The sequence below is a fragment of the Eucyclogobius newberryi genome, unplaced genomic scaffold, assembly GCF_026437365.1.
Source record: "Eucyclogobius newberryi isolate DKJ021-1_F unplaced genomic scaffold, fEucNew1.0.hap1 SCAF_212, whole genome shotgun sequence".
NCBI classification, from domain to species: Eukaryota; Metazoa; Chordata; class Actinopteri; order Gobiiformes; family Gobiidae; genus Eucyclogobius; species Eucyclogobius newberryi.
Window position 1 is genome coordinate 34,185 of NW_027315849.1, and position 22,316 is coordinate 56,500.

General features: G+C 44.1%; 1 protein-coding gene across 1 annotated transcript in view; it reads left to right on the forward strand.

Moving 5' to 3' along the window:
- Positions 1-22,316, forward strand: part of LOC140371291 (inhibitor of nuclear factor kappa-B kinase subunit epsilon-like) — a 43,141-nt gene that overhangs the window by 6,632 nt on the left and 14,193 nt on the right. The window contains exons 4-12 of the mRNA XM_072458434.1: positions 1,033-1,162; positions 1,757-1,938; positions 5,691-5,851; positions 11,222-11,332; positions 15,017-15,196; positions 16,758-16,954; positions 17,469-17,527; positions 17,598-17,689; positions 17,764-17,865. Coding sequence (XP_072314535.1) covers positions 1,033-1,162; positions 1,757-1,938; positions 5,691-5,851; positions 11,222-11,332; positions 15,017-15,196; positions 16,758-16,954; positions 17,469-17,527; positions 17,598-17,689; positions 17,764-17,865 — 1,214 coding nt within the window. The remainder of the gene's footprint in view (positions 1-1,032; positions 1,163-1,756; positions 1,939-5,690; positions 5,852-11,221; positions 11,333-15,016; positions 15,197-16,757; positions 16,955-17,468; positions 17,528-17,597; positions 17,690-17,763; positions 17,866-22,316) is intronic.

Genomic DNA, 22,316 nt, shown 5'->3' on the forward strand with positions numbered 1-22,316 from the left:
GGAGGAGGAGGTGGGTTGTGGAGGAGGAGGAGGAGGAGGAGGTGGGTTGTGGTGGAGGAGGTGGTGGGTCGTGGAGGAGGAGGTGGTGGGTCGTGGTGGAGGTGATGGGTTGAGGAGGAGATGGGCCCGCCGCTCTCTGCTCCAGGTGTAGAACCCTGTAGAACCCTGTAGAACCCTGTAGACCCCTGTAGACCCCTGTAGAACCCTGTAGAACCCTGTATAACATGATGAACCCTGTAGAACCCTGTAGAACCCTGTAGAACCCTGTATAACATGATGAACCCTGTAGACCCCTGTAGAACCCTGTAGAACCCTGTATAACATGATGAACCCTGTAGACCCCTGTAGAACCCTGTATAACATGATGAACCCTGTAGAACCCTGTAGAACCCTGTATAACATGATGAACCCTGTAGAACCCTGTAGAACCCTGTATAACATGATGAACCCTGTAGACCCCTGTAGAACCCTGTATAACATGATGAACCCTGTAGAACCCTGTAGAACCTTGTAGAACCCTGTAGAACATGATGAACCCTGTAGAACCCTGTAGAACCCTGTAGAACCCTGTAGAACCCTGTAGAACCCTGTATAACATGATGAACCCTGTAGACCCCTGTAGAACCCTGTATAACATGATGAACCCTGTAGACCCCTGTAGAACCCCGTAGAACCCTGTATAACATGATGAACCCTGTAGACCCCTGTAGAACCCCGTAGAACCCTGTATAACATGATGAACCCTGTAGACCCCTGTAGAACCCCGTAGAACCCTGTATAACATGATGAACCCTGTAGACCCCTGTAGAACCCTGTAGAACCCTGTAGAACCCCGTAGAACCCTGTATAACATGATGAACCCTGTAGACCCCTGTAGACCCCTGTAGAACCCTGTAGAACCCTGTAGAACCCCGTAGAACCCTGTATAACATGATGAACCCTGTAGACCCCTGTAGAACCCTGTAGAACCCTGTAGAACACGTGGACAGTGTTGTTCCTCCTCTAAGTGTGTGTGACGTTGTTCTTGTGCAGCTCCCGTCTAAGCAGAAGGTTCTGGTGATGGAGTTCTGTCCTGGAGGAAGTCTGCTCAACGTCCTGGAGGAACCAGAGAACGCTTTTGGATTGGACGAGGCCGAGTTCCTCACTGTGCTGCAGTGTGTGGGTCAGTGCATGTACTACTACTACTACTACTACTACTACTACTACTACTACTACTACTACTACTACTGCTACTACTACTACTGCTACTGCTGCTGCTGCTGCTGCTGCTGCTGCTGCTGCTGCTGCTGCTGCTGCTGCTACTGCTACTACTACTGCTACTACTACTACTACTACTACTACTACTGCTACTGCTACTGCTACTGCTACTACTACTACTACTACTACTACTACTATTTATAATCCTACTACTACTAACTGCTACTGCTACTACTACTGCTACTGCTACTGCTACTACTACTACTACTACTACTACTACTACTACTACTACTACTACTACTACTACTACTACTACTACTACTTCTGCTAACTAATAATACTACAGTAGTATTATAAGTTAGTAGTAGTAGTATTACTACTATTACTACTACTACTACTTACTACTACTAATTACTACTACTACTCCTACTACTACTAGTACTACTACTACTACTAATAATACTACTAATAATAATACTACTACTATTACTACGACTTACTACTACTAATACTAATAATACAAATGAATATAATGAGAATGAGAATGCTCTGCTCTCAGTGCAGGGCATTAACCACCTGAGGGAGAACGGCGTGGTGCACAGGGACATAAAGCCGGGGAACATCATTCGTCAGGTCGGAGAGGACGGACGCTCACTTTACAAACTCACTGACTTTGGAGCAGCTCGAGAACTGGAAGATGGCGAGAAGTTCATGTCCATCTATGGCACAGAAGAGTATCTGGTGAGAGATGGTCAGCTTCCTGTCACATGGGCACAACCACACCTTCTATAGCCCGCTGTGTGCGCGCCCCGCTGTGTGCGCGCCCCGCTGTGTGCGCGCCCCGCTGTGCGCGCCCCGCTGTGCGCGCCCCGCTGTGCGCGCGCCCCGCTGTGTGTGCGCCCGCTCTGTATTGTGTGCTCGCTCGCTTTGTGCTTTTCAAAATTGGGTGAAGATGAATCCGACACATATTTTAGACTTTAAACTGATACAATAATTGCTGCTGTGGAAATAATTTAGAAACATTATTGTATAATATTGAAAAAAAGAACTGAATTAGTTCATGTAGAAAGTGAACTTTCCCAACACTGCTTTTAGCCTCATTTAAACTGCTTCTGCTTAGTTTTATGATTTGTGAAATGAAAAGGATCATGTTAAAAATGTTATGTTTAATGTCGTCTAATTAGCCAGGATTTTGTAAAATTTTACAATTGTTCTGCTTTTTTTAAACACAAAACATTTACTTCTAACATGGTGCCGACCGATAGGAATACTTTGAGGACCTCCTTAATCCCTCAGTCACGTCTTCCGAAGTGGAAGTAGAGACCGGGGACTCAGAGGCTGGCTCGTCCATCACCCAAACTGAAGTCACTGAGGTTGTTCACAAACTCCTCAGTGGCTCTGGGGGTGGAAGAGATCCGCCCTGAGGACCTAAAGTCTCTGGATGTTGTAGGACTGTCTTGGCTGACACGTCTCTACAACATCGCGTGGCGGTCGGGGACCATGCCTCTGGACTGGCAGACCGGGGTGGTGGTCCCTCTGTTCAAGAAGGGGGACCGGAGGGTGTGTTCCAACTACAGAGGGATCACACTCCTCAGCCTCCCGGGTAAGGTCTATTCCAAGGTACTGGAGAGGAGAATCCGACCGATAGTCGAACCTCGGATTCAGGAGGAGCAGGGTGGTTTTCGTCCCGGTCGTGGAACACTGGACCAGCTCTATACCCTCCATCGGGTGCTCGAGGGTTCATGGGAGTTTGCCCAACCAGTCCACATGTGCTTTGTGGATCTGGAGAAGGCTTTCGACCGTGTTCCTCGGGGTGTCCTTTGGGGGGTGCTCCGGGAGTACGGGGTCCGGGGCCCTTTGGTCAGGGCTGTCCGGTCCCTGTATGACCGGAGCAGGAGCTGTGTTCACTGCAGTGAGTCAGACCTGTTCCCAGTGCATGTTGGACTCCTCAGGGCTGCCCTTTGTCACCGGTTCTGTTCATAATTTTTATGGACAGAATTTCTAGGCGCAGTCAGGGGTCGGAGGGTGTGGTCAGGGGTCGGAGGGTGTCCGGTTTGGGGACCACAGGATCTCATCTCTGCTGTTTGCAGACGATGTTGTCCTGATGGCTCCATCAAACCCGGACCTGCAGCTGCACTGGGACGGTTTGAGCCGAGTGTGAAGCGACTGGGATGAGAATCAGCTCCAAATCCGAGGCCATGGTTCTCGACCGGAAAAAGGTGGCTTGCCCTCTCCAGGTGGGCGGGGGGTCCTTGCCCCAAGTGGAGAAGTTCAAGTATCTCGGGGTCTTGTTCACGAGTGAGTGAAGGATGGAGCGTGAGATCGACAGGCGGATCGTGCAGCGGCTGCAGTGATGCAGTCGCTGCATCGGACCGTTGTGGTGAAGAGGGAGCTGAGCCGAAAGGCAAAGCTCTCTATTTACCGGGCGGTCTACGTTCTGACCTCACCTATGGTCATGAGCTTTGGGTAGTGACTGAAAGGACAAGATCGCGGATACAAGCGGTCGAAATGAGTTTCCTCCGCCGTGTGGCTGGGCGCTCCCTTAGAGATAAGGTGAGGAGCTCGGCCACACGGGGGGAGCTCGGAGTAGAGCCGCTGCTCCTCCAGCTGAGGTGGCTCGGGCATCTGTTCCGGAGCCTCCTGGGCGCCTCCCTCGGGAGGTGTTTCAGGCATGTCCCACCGGGAAGAGGCCCCGGGGAAGACTCAGGACACGCTGGAGAGACTATGTCTCTCGGCTGGCCTGGGAACGCCTCGGGATCCCCCCGGAGGAGTTAGAGGAAGTGTCTGGGGAGAAGAAGTCTGGGAGTCCCTGCTCAGACTGCTGCCCCCGCGACCCGGCCCCGGATAAAGCGGCAGAAGATGGATGGATGGATACATTTACTTCTAACACATACATTTACTTCTAACAAATACATTTACTTCTAACAAATACATTTACTTCTAACACATACATTTACTTCTAACAAATACATTTACTTCTAACAAATACATTTACTTCTAACACATACATTTACTTCTAACAAATACATTTACTTCTAATATACATTTACTTCTAACAAATACATTTACTTCTAACAAATACATTTACTTCTAACACATACATTTACTTCTAACAAATACATTTACTTCTAACAAATACATTTACTTCTAACATACATTTACTTCTAACAAATGCATTTACTTCTAACAAATACATTTACTTCTAACACATACATTTACTTCTAACAAATACATTTACTTCTAACAAATACATTTACTTTTAACACATACATTTACTTCTAACAAATACATTTACTTCTAACACATACATTTACTTCTAACAAATACATTTACTTTTAACACATACATTTACTTCTAACAAATACATTTACTTCTAACATACATTTACTTCTAACACATACATTTACTTCTAATATACATTTACTTCTAACAAATACATTTACTTTTAACACATACATTTACTTCTAACAAATACATTTACTTCTAACAAATACATTTACTTCTAACATACATTTACTTCTAACATACATTTACTTCTAACATACATTTACTTTTAACACATACATTTACTTCTAACAAATACATTTACTTCTAACACATACATTTACTTTTAACACATACATTTACTTCTAACAAATACATTTACTTCTAACATACATTTACTTCTAACAAATACATTTACTTCTAACATACATTTACTTCTAACACATACATTTACTTCTAACACATACATTTACTTCTAACAAATACATTTACTTCTAACACATACATTTACTTCTAACACGTACATTTACTTCTAACACGTACATTTACTTCTAACACATACATTTACTTCTAACAAATACATTTACTTCTAACACATACATTTACTTCTAACACATACATTTACTTCTAACAAATACATTTACTTCTAACACATACATTTACTTCTAACAAATACATTTACTTCTAACAAATACATTTACTTCTAACGTACATTTACTTCTAACACATACATTTACTTCTAACACATACATTTACTTCTAACACATACATTTACTTCTAACAAATACATTTACTTCTAACGTACATTTACTTCTAACACATACATTTACTTCTAACAAATACACTGCACTGTTTCTTCTACATAATCGTACTTAAACTCGTCGTGAATCCCTCATTTCAACTGAAGGGTCTAAGTATATCTACTTCAAAATATCACACATGATAAACAGAAATTAAAATGTTACAATTTATAGATTTATATGAAAGAGATAATTTGGTCTGTGGGAAAAATAATTAGTGTTAAAATTGAGATAGAAAATTATTTTAGCAGTTTTAACCTAAGAAATGTGCTCTGAATATATAAATGAATTAGATTTGTTTAAAACGGCTGAATCAGGCGATAAACAAGCCTCTGTGTCCTGCACCAGCAGAGCGCCCTCTTGTGGATGTACAGAAGTGTGACAGTGTTGTAATACACAGTAGATATGGAATGTAACTTGTGCCTGCAGCACCCGGACATGTACGAGCGCGCCGTCCTGAGGAAGCCTCATCAGAAGTCCTACGGCGTGAACGTGGATCTGTGGAGCATCGGCGTCACCTTTTACCACGCCGCCGCCGGGGCCCTGCCCTTCACGCCGTACGGAGGGCCGCGCAAGAACAAGCCCACCATGTACGTGCAGGACGCAAGTATTCTAGTATTCTAGTCACACCCACGGCGACGCCTCATACTCACGGCGACGCCTCATCCTCGCGGCGACGCCTCATCCTGCGGCACACTTCCTGTTTAAGGCAAGGCAAGGCAAGGCAAGGCAAGTTTATTTGTAGAGCACATTTCATACACAAGGCAATTCAAAGTGCTTCACAGCAGGAAAAATGCATTCAAATCACAAAGAAATTACAGAAATACAATAAAATTAACTAAATTAAAAATTATCAATCCAACTGATTTTCTAAACTAATAAAATCACAAACAAAAGAGAAGAGTGCAAAGAAAAAATCCTTTCAGTCATATGCGCAGCTAAACAAAACAGTTTTTAGCTTAGATTTGAACATTGTCAGAGTAGAAGCCTGTCTCACATCTTCAGGAAGACTGTTCCAGATTTTAGCTGCATAAAACTGAAACGCAGATTCCCCATGTTTTGTCCTGACTCTGGGCACCAGCAGGAGGCAGGTCCCTGAGGTCCTCAGAGTCCGAGATGGTTCATATGGCACTAACATATCCAAGATGTACTTTGGTGCTAGGCCATGGAGAGACTTGTACACAAGCAGAGCTGCTTTAAAGTCTATTCTCTGAGCCACAGGGGGCAGTGCAGAGACCTGAGAACAGGACTAATGTGATCATACTTCCTGGTTCTGGTCAGGACCCGAGCAGCAGCGTTCTGGATGTACTGCAGCTGTTTTACAGCTCGTTTGGAGAGACCAGTGAGCAGGCCGTTACAGTCTAATCTACTGGAGACAAACGCATGGATAAGTCTCTCTAAATCTGGTTTTGACACTATATTTTTGATTTTGGCAATGTTTTTTAGATGGTAAAAAGCTGCTGATGTTATTGATTTGACGTGGCTATTAAAGTTCAAGTCTGAGTCCATTATTACCCCCAGATTTCTAACTTGGTTTGTAGGTTTTAGAGCGAGACTCTGGAGGTGACCGCTAACACTTTCTCTTTGTTTCTGTGGGCCAAAAACGATTATTTCAGTCTTGTCTGAGTTCAGCTGGAGAAAGTTGTTTTGCATCCACAAACTGATCTGTTGGATGCAGTGACAGAGTGAATCTACTGGTCCATAGTCACCTGCCGATAGTGAAACATAGATCTGAGTGTCGTCTGCATAATTGTGATAGGACACATTTTCACTGCGTATCAACTGACCCAACGGCAGCATGTAGAGGTTGAACAGAAGGGGACCCAGGACTGACCCTTGGGGCACTCCACAGGTCAGGGTCATGTGGTCTGAGACACAGCTGCCAATTTCAACAAAGTACTTCCTGTCTTCCAGATAGGACCTTAACCAGTTTAGGGCAGTGCCAGTGATGCCCACCCAGTCCTCTAGTCTCTGTAAGAGGATCCCATGATCGACAGTGTCAAAAGCAGCACTCAGATCTAACAGAATTAAGACTGAGGCTTTGCCCGTGTCAGTGTTCAGGCGGATGTCATTTGTCACCTTGACAAGAGCAGTCTCAGTGCTGTGATGAGGTCTAAAACCTGACTGAAAAACATCAAATGAGTTGTTTATTAAGAGGAAATCTGTGAGCTGTTGGTAAACAACCTTTTCAAGGACTTTGCCCCAAAATGGCAGATTAGAGATGGGCCGGTAATGACTCAGTACTGCGGCATCAAGACTGCTCTTCTTTAGGAGAGGCTTTATGACCGCAGTTTTCAAAGACATTGGGAATGTTCCAGATTGAAGCGACATGTTAACTATGTGAGTGAGTGGTGCTAACAAACTGTTCAGCACAGACTTTAGAAATTTGGTGGGTAACACATCAAGGCAGCATGTAGATGAACTCAGACTGGTGATGATCTCATGGACAGTTTTGTCAGTTACTGGTGCAAAGTGAGTTAGCTCTAAGTGTCTTGGTGGTTTTAGGGTAATTTTTTGCATTGTGGGATTTATAGCATTTTTAATGCCCTGAACTTTGTCATTAAAGAATAATGCAAACTCATTACACTTGGATGTGGAAATGAGTTCTAACGGCAGCTGAGCTGGAGGGTTTGTTAATCTGTTTACTGTGGCAAACAGGACACGCGAGTTGTTACTGCAGCTTCCAATTATTTCAGAAAAATATCTTTCCCTAGTTCTACATAAGATTAGGTTGTACATGTTCAGCTTTTCTTTGTAAATCTCTTTTTGAACCTGGAGCTTTGACTTGCGCCATTTCCGTTCGGCCCTGCGGCACTCCCTTTTCTGTGCCCTGACCGAATCATCATTTCTCCACGGCGCCTTCTGCTTATTTTTAACCATTTTAGCCTTTATAGGGGCGATGGTGTCCAGAACATTCAAAACACTAGATGTAACAGAGTTCAACAAATCATTTACATTAGAACATGAGACATTTTCAAAGTTTATCATTTCCATAAACAGTGCACCTGTGCCATCACTTATGTGTCTCCTCTGAACAACTGCAGGACCAACCGGAGGTTTGGGAGAAACAGACAGGTTAAAGAAGACACAGAAATGATCAGACAGAGCAACATCGATCACATTAACATTTGAAATATTTACCCCCTTTGTAATTATGAGATCTAGAGTGTGTCCTTTGCTGTGGGTGGGGCCTCTCACATGCTGAGTAAGACTGAAGGTTTCAAGGACAGCATCAAGCTCTTTAGCGTTTCTGTCACAAATATTATCAACATGCACATTGAAATCACCTGTAATGACCAAACCATCAAAGTCTGTGCATATGACTGAAAGCATCTCAGTAAAATCATCAATAAAACTTTGGCAGTGCTGGGGAGGCTTGTATAAAACAATGAAGAGAATGGATGGAGACCGTTTTAGCTCCATTTTAAAGGATACATACTCAAATGATGAAAACACCCCAAAAGACAACCTGCGGGTAATTATTTCATCTCTAAAGACAGCACAGACTCCACCCCCTTTTTTGTTTTCTCGTGTTTCAGATTCAAACTTAAAGTTGGGTGGAGCAGATTCTATCAGAACTACATTTCCTGTGTTTTTGTCAAGCCATGTTTCAGTTAAAAACATAAAATCAAGATTATAAGAAGAAATACAATTATTAATTAAGAGATATTTGTTACATAAGGATCTGACATTTAGCACAGTAAGTTTCAGACTAGTTTCAGTGGGACTGGGCTTTATCTTTTCACAGGGAATATGAATCACATTTCTCAGATTGGGCCTGACTCGCATTTTGTTTTTCCATCTGTGTGATGATGTGGCTACAGAAATAGCACTAGGGGGGGCTCTTTTTACATAGGGCCCCGGGTTGGTTTGATTTTTAATGTGACAATAAGTCCCGGCAACGCTGAGACCCAGTGCATCCTAGCTATGGGAGATACCAGGTGAAAGGCGAGGTTGGATGGGTGGTGGGGCTTTTGTAGCCAAGGAGAGTTTGGGACCAGGTGAGAGGCGAGGGGGGATGGGTGGTGGGGCTTTTGTTGGTGTAGTCGGCATAGCCCTTGCTATATTGGGCGTGAGTGGAGCCATCTTAATGCCTGATTTGATCAGACTTTCAAAATGGCTGGGAAGGCCCATGGGTGAGAGTGGAGATGAGAAGGAGAATGATGAATCTTTAGTGGGAGTAGATGTTGCAGGGGGAACCCAGGGCTGGTGTGAAGGCAGGGGCGATGACAGGGATGTTGTTGGGCTTGTCACAGATGGGTCCAAGGCCTTTGAAGATTGTTCCTTTGCTGGAGGTGAATGTGGACCAGCTGGAGCTGAATCCTTTGCTGGTGGTGGTGGAGCAGCTGCTGATGAATCCTTTGGTGGAGGCTGAGGTTGTGGTGCTTTTGATGTTGAAACATTGGCTCGGTCTCTGGCTGATGGAGCAGGAATTCTTCTCTCATTCCTTTCTTCTCTAACTATCTGCTCAGGACCCTGTCCAGGCCCAGTCCAATGCCTCAGAGCGTGGAGCAGGTTCTCTGTCAGCACCCTCACTCCACCTCTGCATAGGTGGGGGCCATTTCTCTTAAACAGGTCCTCTCGTTTCCAGAATAGATAGAAGTTCTCAATGTAGTGTAGTCCTCTAGGGGTACACTCTTTGGACAGCCATGTGTTCAGCTGAAGAAGCCGGCTAAACTTGTTTATCCTCCTGTCGATGTTTGGAAGAGGTCCACTTATGAATGTTTTGATTTCCATTTTATCAAGCACGTCGAATAACTTCAAGAAGTCTTTTTTCAAAACTTCAGTCTGTTCCTGCCGCATGTCCACTGCACCCACGTGCACAATCAGCTGTTTAGCTCCTCCATGCTTAGCCATAATATTTGGAAGGAGTGACGTTATCTCAGAAACAGTGGCGCTTGGAAAAGAATGTGTGTTTATCTTTTCATGCGTCACGTGACTTATCGCGCCGTCCCCAACTAAAACAATCTTGACCTTGGCTCCTGGCACAGATCCTCCTCGCTGTATTTTGGCCACGTCATCTTTCCTTTTTTCATTTAATTCCATCTCTGAAAGTGGTAAAAATCTGTTGGTGAGCTGTATTTTAGGTGACTTCACGTTATCTTTGTATCGTTTAGGCTTTGCTCCAAGAAACAGCCTGGTCTTTCTGGTTTTTAGACAGTTTTGGAAACGACACAGAGTCACTGCGGTTTAGGTTGAAAGTAGCAGTTTTTCTTGTAAAAAGTGTGCTCTTCTTACCGTCGGTTGACACAGGAATGGTATCGTGAAGAACTTTTTCAGATTCCAAAACAAATATCCGTGTTTTCAGCTCATTAATTTCTTGTTGATATTTCCGACAGCGTTCACAGTTCTCCCTTCTTCTCACGGACATGTCGCTGGCGTCAGATATGTCGTTAAAACTGGAAAAATGTTCTTAAAATCCTTGGTTTACTTGAAAAAGTCTAAAGCAAAAATGTTTGGAAGACAAAAACTGATTAAAAAGCAAAATAAATAAGGAAAGCAGCGATAGCAAGCGGAGCGAGCAAAAAAGCGTGTGCACTCTTCGGAAGCAGGAAACAGGAAATGTTAATTAAGCCCCTCCTCCAGGAAGCATTATGTACCTGTAACACGCAAAAATGTTACAGTTACAGAATTTCCTTCTGTGACGTCATCAATTACAAACAGGAAGTGAAATTACAAACCTAAAAAAAATAGCTATTTTGTGATAACATATTTATAAATTTGAGCAAAATTACAAATATATTAAACTTGACTGCGTTTTAGTTCAATGAGTGATCCAACCTGTAGGGGGCGCTTTAAATCACTTTTCTGCTCAGAATGCAACACAAAGTCAAGGGAAACCCACTAACATTATTGATTTATGTATTTATTTTCTCGCTCAAACAAAACATAAAACATGGATAAAGATAATTAACATATATATTTTATGTGTTGTTACTTTTGAGTGTTTGTGTTTTCAGGCACAAAATCACCACAGAGAAGCCGACAGGGGCCATAGCCGGGGTGCAGCGCGTGGACGGGGGCCCCATCGAGTGGAGCTACAAGCTTCCTCACAGCTGCAGGCTCACGCAGTAGGAACCAGAGACATCTTTGTTACCACTGTCTATATGCAGGCTCACGCAGTAGGAACCAGAGACATCTTTGTTACCACTGTCTATATGCAGGCTCACGCAGTAGGAACCAGAGACATCTTTGTTACCACTGTCTATATGCAGGCTCACGCAGTAGGAACCAGAGACACCTTTGTTACCACTGTCTATATGCAGGCTCACGCAGTAGGAACCAGAGACATCTTTGTTACCACTGTCTATATGCAGGCTCACGCAGTAGGAACCAGAGACATCTTTGTTACCACTGTATATATGCAGACTCACACAGTAGGAACCAGATACACCTTTGTTACCACTGTCTCTATGCAGGCTCACGCAGTAGGAACCAGAGATATCTTTGTTACCACTGTCTATATGCAGGCTCACGCAGTAGGAACCAGAGACATCTTTGTTACCACTGTCTATATGCAGGCTCACGCAGTAGGAACCAGAGACATCTTTGTTACCACTGTATATATGCAGACTCACACAGTAGGAACCAGAGACACCTTTGTTACCACTGTCTATATGCAGGCTCACGCAGTAGGAACCAGAGACATCTTTGTTACCACTGTCTATATGCAGACTCACACAGTAGGAACCAGAGACATCTTTGTTACCACTGTCTATATGCAGACTCACACAGTAGGAACCAGAGACATCTTTGTTACCACTGTATATATGCAGACTCACACAGTAGGAACCAGAGACACCTTTGTTATCACTGTCTATATGCAGGCTCACGCAGTAGGAACCAGAGACATCTTTGTTACCACTGTCTATATGCAGGCTCACGCAGTAGGAACCAGAGACATCTCTGTTACCACTGTATATATGCAGACTCACACAGTAGGAACCAGAGACACCTTTATTACCACTGTATAAATGCAGACTCACACAGTAGGAACCAGAGACACCTTTGTTACCACTGTCTATATGCAGGCTCACGCAGTAGGAACCAGATACACCTTTGTTACCACTGTCTATATGCAGACTCACGCAGTAGGAACCAGAGACACCTTTGTTACCACTGTCTATATGCAGGATCACGCAGTAGGAACCAGAGACATCTTTGTTACCACTGTATATATCCAGACTCACACAGTAGGAACCAGAGACACCTTTGTTACCACTGTCTATATGCAGGCTCACGCAGTAGGAACCAGAGACATCTTTGTTACCACTGTCTATATGCAGGCTCACACAGTAGGAACCAGAGACATCTTTGTTACCACTGTATATATGCAGGCTCACGCAGTAGGAACCAGAGACATCTTTGTTACCACTGTATATATGCAGACTCACACAGTAGGAACCAGAGACACCTTTGTTACCACTGTCTATATGCAGGCTCACGCAGTAGGAACCAGAGACATCTTTGTTACCACTGTCTATATGCAGGCTCACGCAGTAGGAACCAGAGACATCTTTGTTACCACTGTATATATGCAGACTCACACAGTAGGAACCAGAGACACCTTTGTTACCACTGTATATATGCAGACTCACACAGTAGGAACCAGAGACACCTTTGTTACCACTGTCTATATGCAGGCTCACGCAGTAGGAACCAGATACACCTTTGTTACCACTGTCTATATGCAGACTCACACAGTAGGAACCAGAGACACCTTTGTTACCACTGTCTATATGCAGGCTCACACAGTAGGAACCAGAGACACCTTTGTTACCACTGTCTATATGCAGGCTCACGCAGTAGGAACCAGAGACACCTTTGTTACCACTGTCTATATGCAGGCTCACGCAGTAGGAACCAGAGACACCTTTGTTACTACTGTCTATCTGCAGACTCACGCAGTAGGAACCAGAGACACCTTTGTTACCACTGTATATATGCAGGCTCACGCAGTAGGAACCAGAGACACCTTTGTTACCACTGTCTATATGCAGGCCCACGCAGTAGGAACCAGAGATACCTTTGTTACCACTGTCTATATGCAGGCTCACGCAGTAGGAACCAGGGCCACCTTTGTTACCACTGTCTATATGCAGGCTCACACAGTAGGAACCAGGGCCACCTTTGTTACCACTGTCTACATGCAGGCTCACACAGTAGGAACCAGGGCCACCTTTGTTACCACTGTCTATATGCAGGCTCACGCAGTAGGAACCAGGGCCACCTTTGTTACCACTGTCTATATGCAGGCTCACACAGTAGGAACCAAGGCCACCTTTGTTACCACTGTCTATATGCAGGCTCACACAGTAGGAACCAGAGACACCTTTGTTACCACTGTCTATATGCAGGCTCACGCAGTAGGAACCAGAGACACCTTTGTTACCACTGTCTATATGCAGGCTCACACAGTAGGAACCAGAGACACCTTTGTTACCACTGTATATATGCAGACTCACGCAGTAGGAACCAGAGACACCTTTGTTACCACTGTCTATATGCAGGCTCACGCAGTAGGAACCAGAGACACCTTTGTTACCACTGTATATATGCAGACTCACACAGTAGGAACCAGAGACACCTTTGTTACCACTGTCTATATGCAGACTCACGCAGTAGGAACCAGAGACACCTTTGTTACCACTGTCTCTATGCAGGCTCACGCAGTAGGAACCAGGGCCACCTTTGTTACCACTGTCTATATGCAGGCTCACGCAGTAGGAACCAGGGCCACCTTTGTTACCACTGTCTATATGCAGGCTCACGCAGTAGGAACCAGAGACACCTTTGTTACCACTGTCTATATGCAGGCTCACACAGTAGGAACCAGAGACACCTTTGTTACCACTGTCTATATGCAGACTCACACAGTAGGAACCAGAGACATCTTTGTTACCACTGTCTATATGCAGACTCACACAGTAGGAACCAGAGACATCTTTGTTACCACTGTATATATGCAGACTCACACAGTAGGAACCAGAGACACCTTTGTTACCACTGTCTATATGCAGGCTCACACAGTAGGAACCAGAGACACCTTTGTTACCACTGTCTATATGCAGACTCACACAGTAGGAACCAGAGACATCTTTGTTACCACTGTCTATATGCAGACTCACACAGTAGGAACCAGAGACATCTTTGTTACCACTGTATATATGCAGGCTCACGCAGTAGGAACCAGGGCCACCTTTGTTACCACTGTCTATATGCAGACTCACGCAGTAGGAACCAGGGCCACCTTTGTTACCACTGTCTATATGCAGACTCACACAGTAGGAACCAGAGACACCTTTGTTACCACTGTCTATATGCAGACTCACGCAGTAGGAACCAGGGCCACCTTTGTTACCACTGTCTATATGCAGGCTCACACAGTAGGAACCAGGGCCACCTTTGTTACCACTGTCTATATTTTCCCTTGGACTCTAAGAGCAGGAAGATAATTCAATTTTTTTGATTTTTTGCCTTATATAATTTATATAAAACATATTTATATAAAAAAACTAAAAATTGACTCATTTATTTTTTTAGACCTTTTTTTTGGTAACTTTTTTAAAACAACACATGAAACAAGACAAACATCCTAACCACATCCAAAGTTGGTCAAATCTGTTCAATTTTGTTCATTTTCTCTTTATATTTCTCAATCCCAATTTGGCCAAAGGGCGAAAGGCGCTCTGACTCTGACCTCTGACCTCTGACCTGTGCGTACGCGTAACTCCTCCCCTGTGTTACTTGTCCAGGGGCCTGAGGGTGCAGCTGGTCCCCGTGCTGGCCGGGGTCCTGGAGGCCGACCCGGACAAGTGCTGGGGCTTTGACCAGTTCTTCACGGCGACCACCAACATCCTGCAGAGGCTCGCCGTGCACGTGTTCTCACTGCAGCAGGGCGCGCAGCTCTGCGCCTACGTGCACCACTACAGCACGTACGTCCAACCATTCACCTTCTCTCATCATGAAGGAGATAAGATAAGACTTTATTTGTCCACACAATGGGGAAATTGCGATGTTGCAACGCAAGTAGATACAGAAGAGAAGAGCAGAAAACTTATAGGATTCTTAATAGAAAAACTCTTATAAACAAAACTCCTATAGACAGAACCTCTCATATTCTTAATAAGGAATGGAGGGAAAATAAAATAAAAATATTAAATAAAATGAAAATAGCTAGCATAAGACAAATAATACTAATAATAGTGGTAAAGTAAACACTTATTTACATCAGTAATTGCACATGAATATGAGGGTAAATAATGAGCGCGTCTGCGGCTGTGAGAGCGACACTTGTTGTATCCTTACCAAAATAAAAGCGCAGACGTAGCTCAGTTGGTGTTAGTTTAGGCAGTTAAATCCCCTCATGAACGTTTGCTTCCTGTTGTGTCCTTGGGCTAAACTCTGAACAGATTTTGGCGCCGTCTTCTCACTTGGAGCAATAGAACGGCTGCACCAAAATCTGTTCACATCAGCCGACCAAACACATGACGGAGACCGAGACGTCAATGTACGACACGTAAAGGCCGGTCTGAACTTACGATTGGTTTCTTATTATATTATTTCAAGATTATGAGGATGTAAAGGCACAAGAGCAGAAGATAAGCAGAGAAGGACTGAGCTAACCGCCGTCTTTTGACCGTTTAATCTGCCTTTTCAATTATGTTTTCTAGTACTTCACTGTGTTTTTAGTAGTTTTGCGTGAGATCCTGAGCATTTTGTGACACGTCATCATTGCTCGAAGCACAGAGCACGTTTCTTTCTTCTTCCCGCTCAGAGCCTTTATCCACTCAGCTCCTTTTGCTTGGAATATGTTGGAAAAAGACTGGAAACGGACTGAGGTCTTGTCCTTAAATGCCTTTAAAACCAGGCTTTTCTATAACTTATAACCTCTCAGTGGGATCCTCCAGGTTAAATAAAGCTTAAATAAAGGTAAAATAAAGGGTAAATTAAGGTAAAATAAATCCTAAAAACACAGTTGTAGCTCTCCTTTCCTCTCAGTGGGATCCTCCAGGTTAAATAAAGGTTAAATAAAGGTTAAATAAAGGTTAAATAAGGGTTAAATAAAGGTTAAATAAAGGTTAAATGAAGGATAAATAAAGGTTAAATAAGGGTTAAATAAAGGTTAAATAAAGGTTAAATAAAGGTTAAATAAGGGTTAAATAAAGGTTAAATGAAGGTTAATTAAAGGTTAAATGAGGGTTAAATGAAGGTTAAATAAAGGTTAAATGAAGGGCTAAATAAGGGTTAGATAAAGGTTAAATAAAGGTTAAATGAAGGTTAAATGAAGGTTAAAGGTTAAATAAAGGTTAAATAAAGGTTAAATAAAGGTTAAATGAAGGTTAAATGAAGGTTAAAGGTTAAATAAAGGTTAAATAAAAGGTTAAATAAAGGTTAAATAAAGGTTAAATAAAAGGTTGAATAAAGGTTAAATAAAGGTTAAATAAAGGTTAAATGAAGGTTAAATAAAGCTCTCTGTGCCTCTGTGCTCTGCAGCGTGGCCGTGTTCCTGGAGGATGTCAGCGCTCAGACGGGTTTGCCTCCTCAGCAGCAGACGTTACTGCACCTGGGCCACGAGCTGCCACTAGAGGGCAACATGAAGGTGGTGAACCTGCCCCACACGTCTCCACAGCGCCCCCTGCTGCTGCTCAGCCACTGCCCCGACAACAGCTCCAGCCTGCCCTTCAGAGAGCGTAAGAGAGCAGTCTGAGGCCGCTCACATCAGAACACGCTCATAAAGAAGTGGAAACAGTTACTTCTTTGTGCCATTTAACATCGTTTTGAGGGACATCGTGACTATAGGTTAATCAATAATTCAGTGATTTTTCAGGCCCCAATAGAATCGTAAGAACAAAAAAAAAAAAGACAAATCGTGACAATTTTAGAAGCAAAAGTAAGTATTTTGTATTAAATCTCAGTGAGGAATCTGTCTGTTTTTGTCACATTGATTTTATTTTGTCAAGTTCGATTTCATAAACATGGAAATTAAAGTTTATATTAAATTTTATATTTTCATTAATTGTGATGTTCTTCCTCACCACAGTCATAACACAAGCGTTTTATAGTTTTATATAATCCCTTGTTTTGAGTGTTGAAATTATTACTTCACTGTTTGTGACGTATTTTTTACCCCATTTAATTGACATGTATTTGTATTTGCGCTGCTAGTTTTATATTTGAATAAGTCGTATGTCTTTTGTTCTGTAGCTGAGTCTCCAGTCATTCCACCTAAGTTCGATGTGATCGCAGACTACAGTTTCACTAAGGTAATCCTGCATTTCACTCTTTCCTTTTGACGTATAAATCTACAAACTTCAAACACTGTGTTTTCTTCAGACAATAGTTGGAGTTGTTCATCAATATCTTCGAATAGTTAAAATGCTGCATTTACATCGAGACCTGCTGTTACAAGGATATTACTGCTACATGTGAGACGCTGGTATTACGTTATTTTACTGTCTGGAAGTGTTTTTCATGTGTTTTTGTGTGATATTGTCCTCAGAATGAAGCTGCGTGGAGAGTGCAGAGAAGCCATGTTCAGTATCTCAAAGATCACGTTAAGACTTCAGTCCTGTTTCAATGTTGAGCAAAGGATCTACGCTCTGTGAGTATTGACTGTCACGATGTTTCTGTGCTTTTAACCTGAGATGATACAACTCCACCTCAAATACCTCAGATGTCCTGTATATTGGGCTAAACTGACCATTTAATCAGGTTTTAATGCTGTTTCCTGGTCTCGTTTGAGCTTGTTTGAGTCTGAACCTCCTGACGTCCAGGAAGTTCCTCAGTGTTTTTAAAGTTCCCGTTAAGAGGGATCAGTCAAATACAGAAAAGAAGTTACTAATGATATTGAGTAACACAAACTGGTGCAGGAAGTAATATTTTGATGCCTGGTTTGTCCTGGGAGAGAACTATTATTTATTATTATTTATTTTTCTGTACAAGGATTAATAACACAGTAGGTGCCTAAAAAAGTATTGTTCAGGTGTCGTAGAAGTCCCAGTATCCGGGGAAAGTCAAAAGGAACTCATCAAACACTGATTTTTTAAGTGCTCAAAGTGTCTTATGTCTATGATTCTTAACCCTGGATTACATGTATCATAGCGCCGGGGCCCTACTTTGGCCCCCGGCGCTATGATACATGTAATCCAGGGTCAAAAAGGTTCAGAATGTGTGTTTTAGCTTTTTATACAGCTCAACTCAATACGTTGACTTCATTTATGTGCATATTCATTATTGAAAGTACTTTACAAGATGCAGCAGAACTAAGTAACTCGTTAGAGCTCCCCCTGCTGTTCCCTTGTGAAATTACAGAAAATAGGAAGCAAAAACTATTAATATTATTCTTTTTTTTCTTTTTTTCTCATAATAAGAGTAGAATCATATAGAAAAACATTTCACATCGACAAATATAAAACAGAGCCAGGGTTTCTCAGGAGAGTTATCTTCAGGTCGATGCCAGCTGCTTTTCCGCTCAGAGACAGCAGGGGGCGACGACGGACACTTCAAACTCCCTTAAAAAACATATTTAATAATAATAAATAAATATAGCCGCAAGCGGCAATGATCGGCCCTCGCCACGCCGCCGCCACGCCGCAAGAGGAGCCCCAATTGTCCTTTTATTACGCCTACTGCTGAATCTGTGACGCTGTCACATCTTCTCCCCTTTGTTTTACATCAAAAAGCTATTTTATTTTGAATTCTTGGCAAAATGTGCGGCTTTGTCGCACAGACACCGTGACTCTTTGAATGAAAATGTGGATAACTTTTGATGGTCCTGAAGATGAGTCTCACCAAATTTCAGGTTAATAGGGCTGACGCCCTGGGAGGAGTTTGTGAAAGTCTAAAGTGTAAACATGAAAGGTTTCGGTCATCGTTACGGCAACGCCATAACAATTATGACATGAGTCATTGACTTTTTTGATGGGGATGCTAAAATTGAGTTGTGTGTCAAATTTCATATAATTTCGCAAAACTAAACATTTAACCTCCATATAAAATCTGTAGGGGGCGCTGTGGCGCCAAATGAATTTATTTCACTTCAAGTAGGTTTAGGGCAAAGAGTTTAACAACTGATTCTAATTTGACGCAATTCGGACTTTATCTGCGCAAACGGCAGAAATTTTAAATATGGGAGATTTCTGAAATTCTAGCTACAGTTTGCGGCTTCGCCGCTCAGAGACCGTGAGAGGTATCAATGTAATTTGGATAACTTTTGATGTCCCACTCCTCAGTAGCATTTTCACCAAATTTCAGCTTTTTAGGGCCAACGCCCTGGGAGGAGTTCGTAAAAGTACGACGTTTGGAAAAACTCCGAAGTCATGTTTAGCCATTTTTGAAGCAATATGGCCGACATTTGGTTGGGCGGACGGCGTTGCCGTAATAATATTTTTTACTTCTCTTGTCACCATCTACCTCTGCGCCAAATTTCATGATTCTACGATCAGATTTTTTTTGGGTCATTTCCCATCTCTCAATGCATTTTTGGTACATTTGGTGGCGCTGACGCGCCAATTTTTTTTATTTTAGAAAAGGGAAATAGCCAGAATGTAGAGAGGCACGATTTTTAGAGGTGTGCAAATTTTTGTGACTTTTCGTCAATGTTCACTGGGTGAAAAATAGGGGGGTTGGTCCCGAGAAGAAGAAAGAAAGAAAGAAAGAAAGAAAGAAAGAATAATATTCCGATGCGAAAACAATGTTTCCCATTTTTCAAATATCATAAACTATACATTTTCGGAAAGCGCTCGCGCTTTCCTACCTCATGGTGTGGGTCCCTGGTCACTGACGGGTACTTTCGATAATTTTGAGTGGGCTCCGCCCACTTTGTGTTTTTGGCCCTCTATACAGTAATAATGTTCAATTTTTGCATTACATGTTTATATGAACAGAACATGTAAGAGATGGGGAACGTATTTGTGAGCTACTTAGGGCAAATGAGTGCTTTATTCGCGGTCGTCATTCCAATGTAAAGTGCTCGTTTAGTGCGCACTTTTGCACGGGCTTCGCCCGTTTACAACGGTAATGTTCCATTTTCCTACAACTAATTAGTATGCACGGGGCGTGCATGAGTGGAGGAGTGCGTTAGTGAGTGTTTGAAAGTGGGCGAGCGCTTCGCGCTCGATTTCGTGCGCACTACGTGCGCACTTTCGCAGCCGTGCTTCGCACGGCCTTACGAGATTAATAGGCCTCTCGCCAGCTTGTGGCGCTCGGGCCTAATAATAATAACTTTTATTTATATAGCGCTTTTCAGTGACCCAAAGACGCTGAACATAATAAAAAAGAAGGGGGGGGTATTTACAGACAGGGGGGACAACACGTACAGAACACATTAATATACAGATAAAATGAACAAGACAGAAGAAGTAGAGAGAAAAAGATGGGGATGTAACAGGGGGTAGAAGAGTAGGCAATGGGGTAGAGGAGGCTAGGGGTAGGGGAGGTCATAGGCTTGGGTGAAGAGGTCTGTTTTTAGGCGGGATTTGAATGTTGTGAGTGAGGGAGAGTGGTGGACAGGTTGGGGGAGGGAGTTCCAGAGTCGGGGTGCTGTTCGGGAGAATGCTCTGTCGCCAAAAGTTTTGAGTCGGGATGTTGGTGCAGTCAGGGTGAGAGAGGAGGAGGATCGGAGAGCTCGGGTGGGGCGGTGGGGGATGAGGAGGTCAGACAGGTAGGGGGGGGCAAGGTGGTGAAGAGCTTTGAAGGTGAGGAGGAGTATTTTAAAGTTTATGCGCTGCTTGATGGGGAGAGAGTGGAGAGAGCGGAGAACGGGAGTGATGTGATCACGGGACCGGGTGTGGGTGAGGAGGCGGGTGTGGGTGAGGAGGAGGGTGTGGGTGAGGAGGAGGGTGTGGGTGAGGAGGCGGGTGTGGGTGAGGAGGCGGGTGTGGGTGAGGAGGCGGGTGTGGGTGAGGAGGCGGGTGTGGGTGAGGAGGCGGGTGTGGGTGAGGAGGCGGGCAGCGGAGTTTTGGACCATTTGGAGTCTGTGGAGGGAATGGGAGGAGATGCCAGTGAGGAGGGAGTTGCAGTAGTCGAGGCGGGAGGAGATGAAGGCATGGATGAGGGATTCAGCAGCGGGGAGGGTGAGGCAGTGTTGGATTTTGGCGATGCGGCGGAGGTGGAAGTATGAGGTCTTGACGATGTGGCTGACATGGGGAGTGAAGGAGAGGGTGGGGTCCATGATGACACCGAGATTGCGTACCAGGGTGGAGGGGGTGATGGTCGAGGTGTCGATGCTGAGTGAAAAGGGACCAGTTTTATTGAGAGTGGATTTGGTGCCAATGAGGAGGAGCTCTGTTTTGTCACTGTTCAGTTTGAGGAAGTTGAGAGTGAGCCATGATTTTATTGTAGAGATGCAGGTTTGGATGTGGCTGAGGGGAGGGTTTTGGGTGGATTTGGTGGTGAGGTATATCTGGGTGTCGTCAGCGTAGCAGTGAAAGTCCAGGTTGAGTTGGCAGAGGATGTGACCAAGGGGGAAGATGTAGCAGATGAAGAGGAGGGGGCCGAGGACTGAGCCCTGGGGGACCCCCTGCGTTACTGGGGAGAGGGTGGATGAGTGACCGGAGAGGGAAATGAACTCTTGCCTGTTGGTGAGGTAGGATGTGAGCCAGTCAAGTGCAGAGCCCTCAACACCCAGTTGGCGCAGCCTTTGTAGGAGGATGGAATGGTTTATAGTGTCAAAGGCTGCGCTGAGGTCTAGTAGTAACAGGATGTTGAGGGCCCCGGAGTCTGCAGAGGTGAGGAGATCGTTGAGGGCCCCGGAGTCTGCAGAGGTGAGGAGATCGTTGAGGGCCCCGGAGTCTGCAGAGGTGAGGAGATCGTTGAGGGCCCCGGAGTCTGCAGAGGTGAGGAGATCGTTGAGTACTTTGACCAGGGCTGTTTCAGTGCTGTGAAGTGGGCGGAAGCCAGATTGGAGGGGTTCATAGAGGTTGTTTGACTGGAGGTGGGTGTGAAGTTGGGCGGCGACGATGCGTTCCAGCGTTTTTGAGAGGAACGGCAGGTTGGAGATGGGGCGGTAGTTGGAGAGGTTGGCGGAGTCTAGGGTGGGTTTTTTGAGGATGG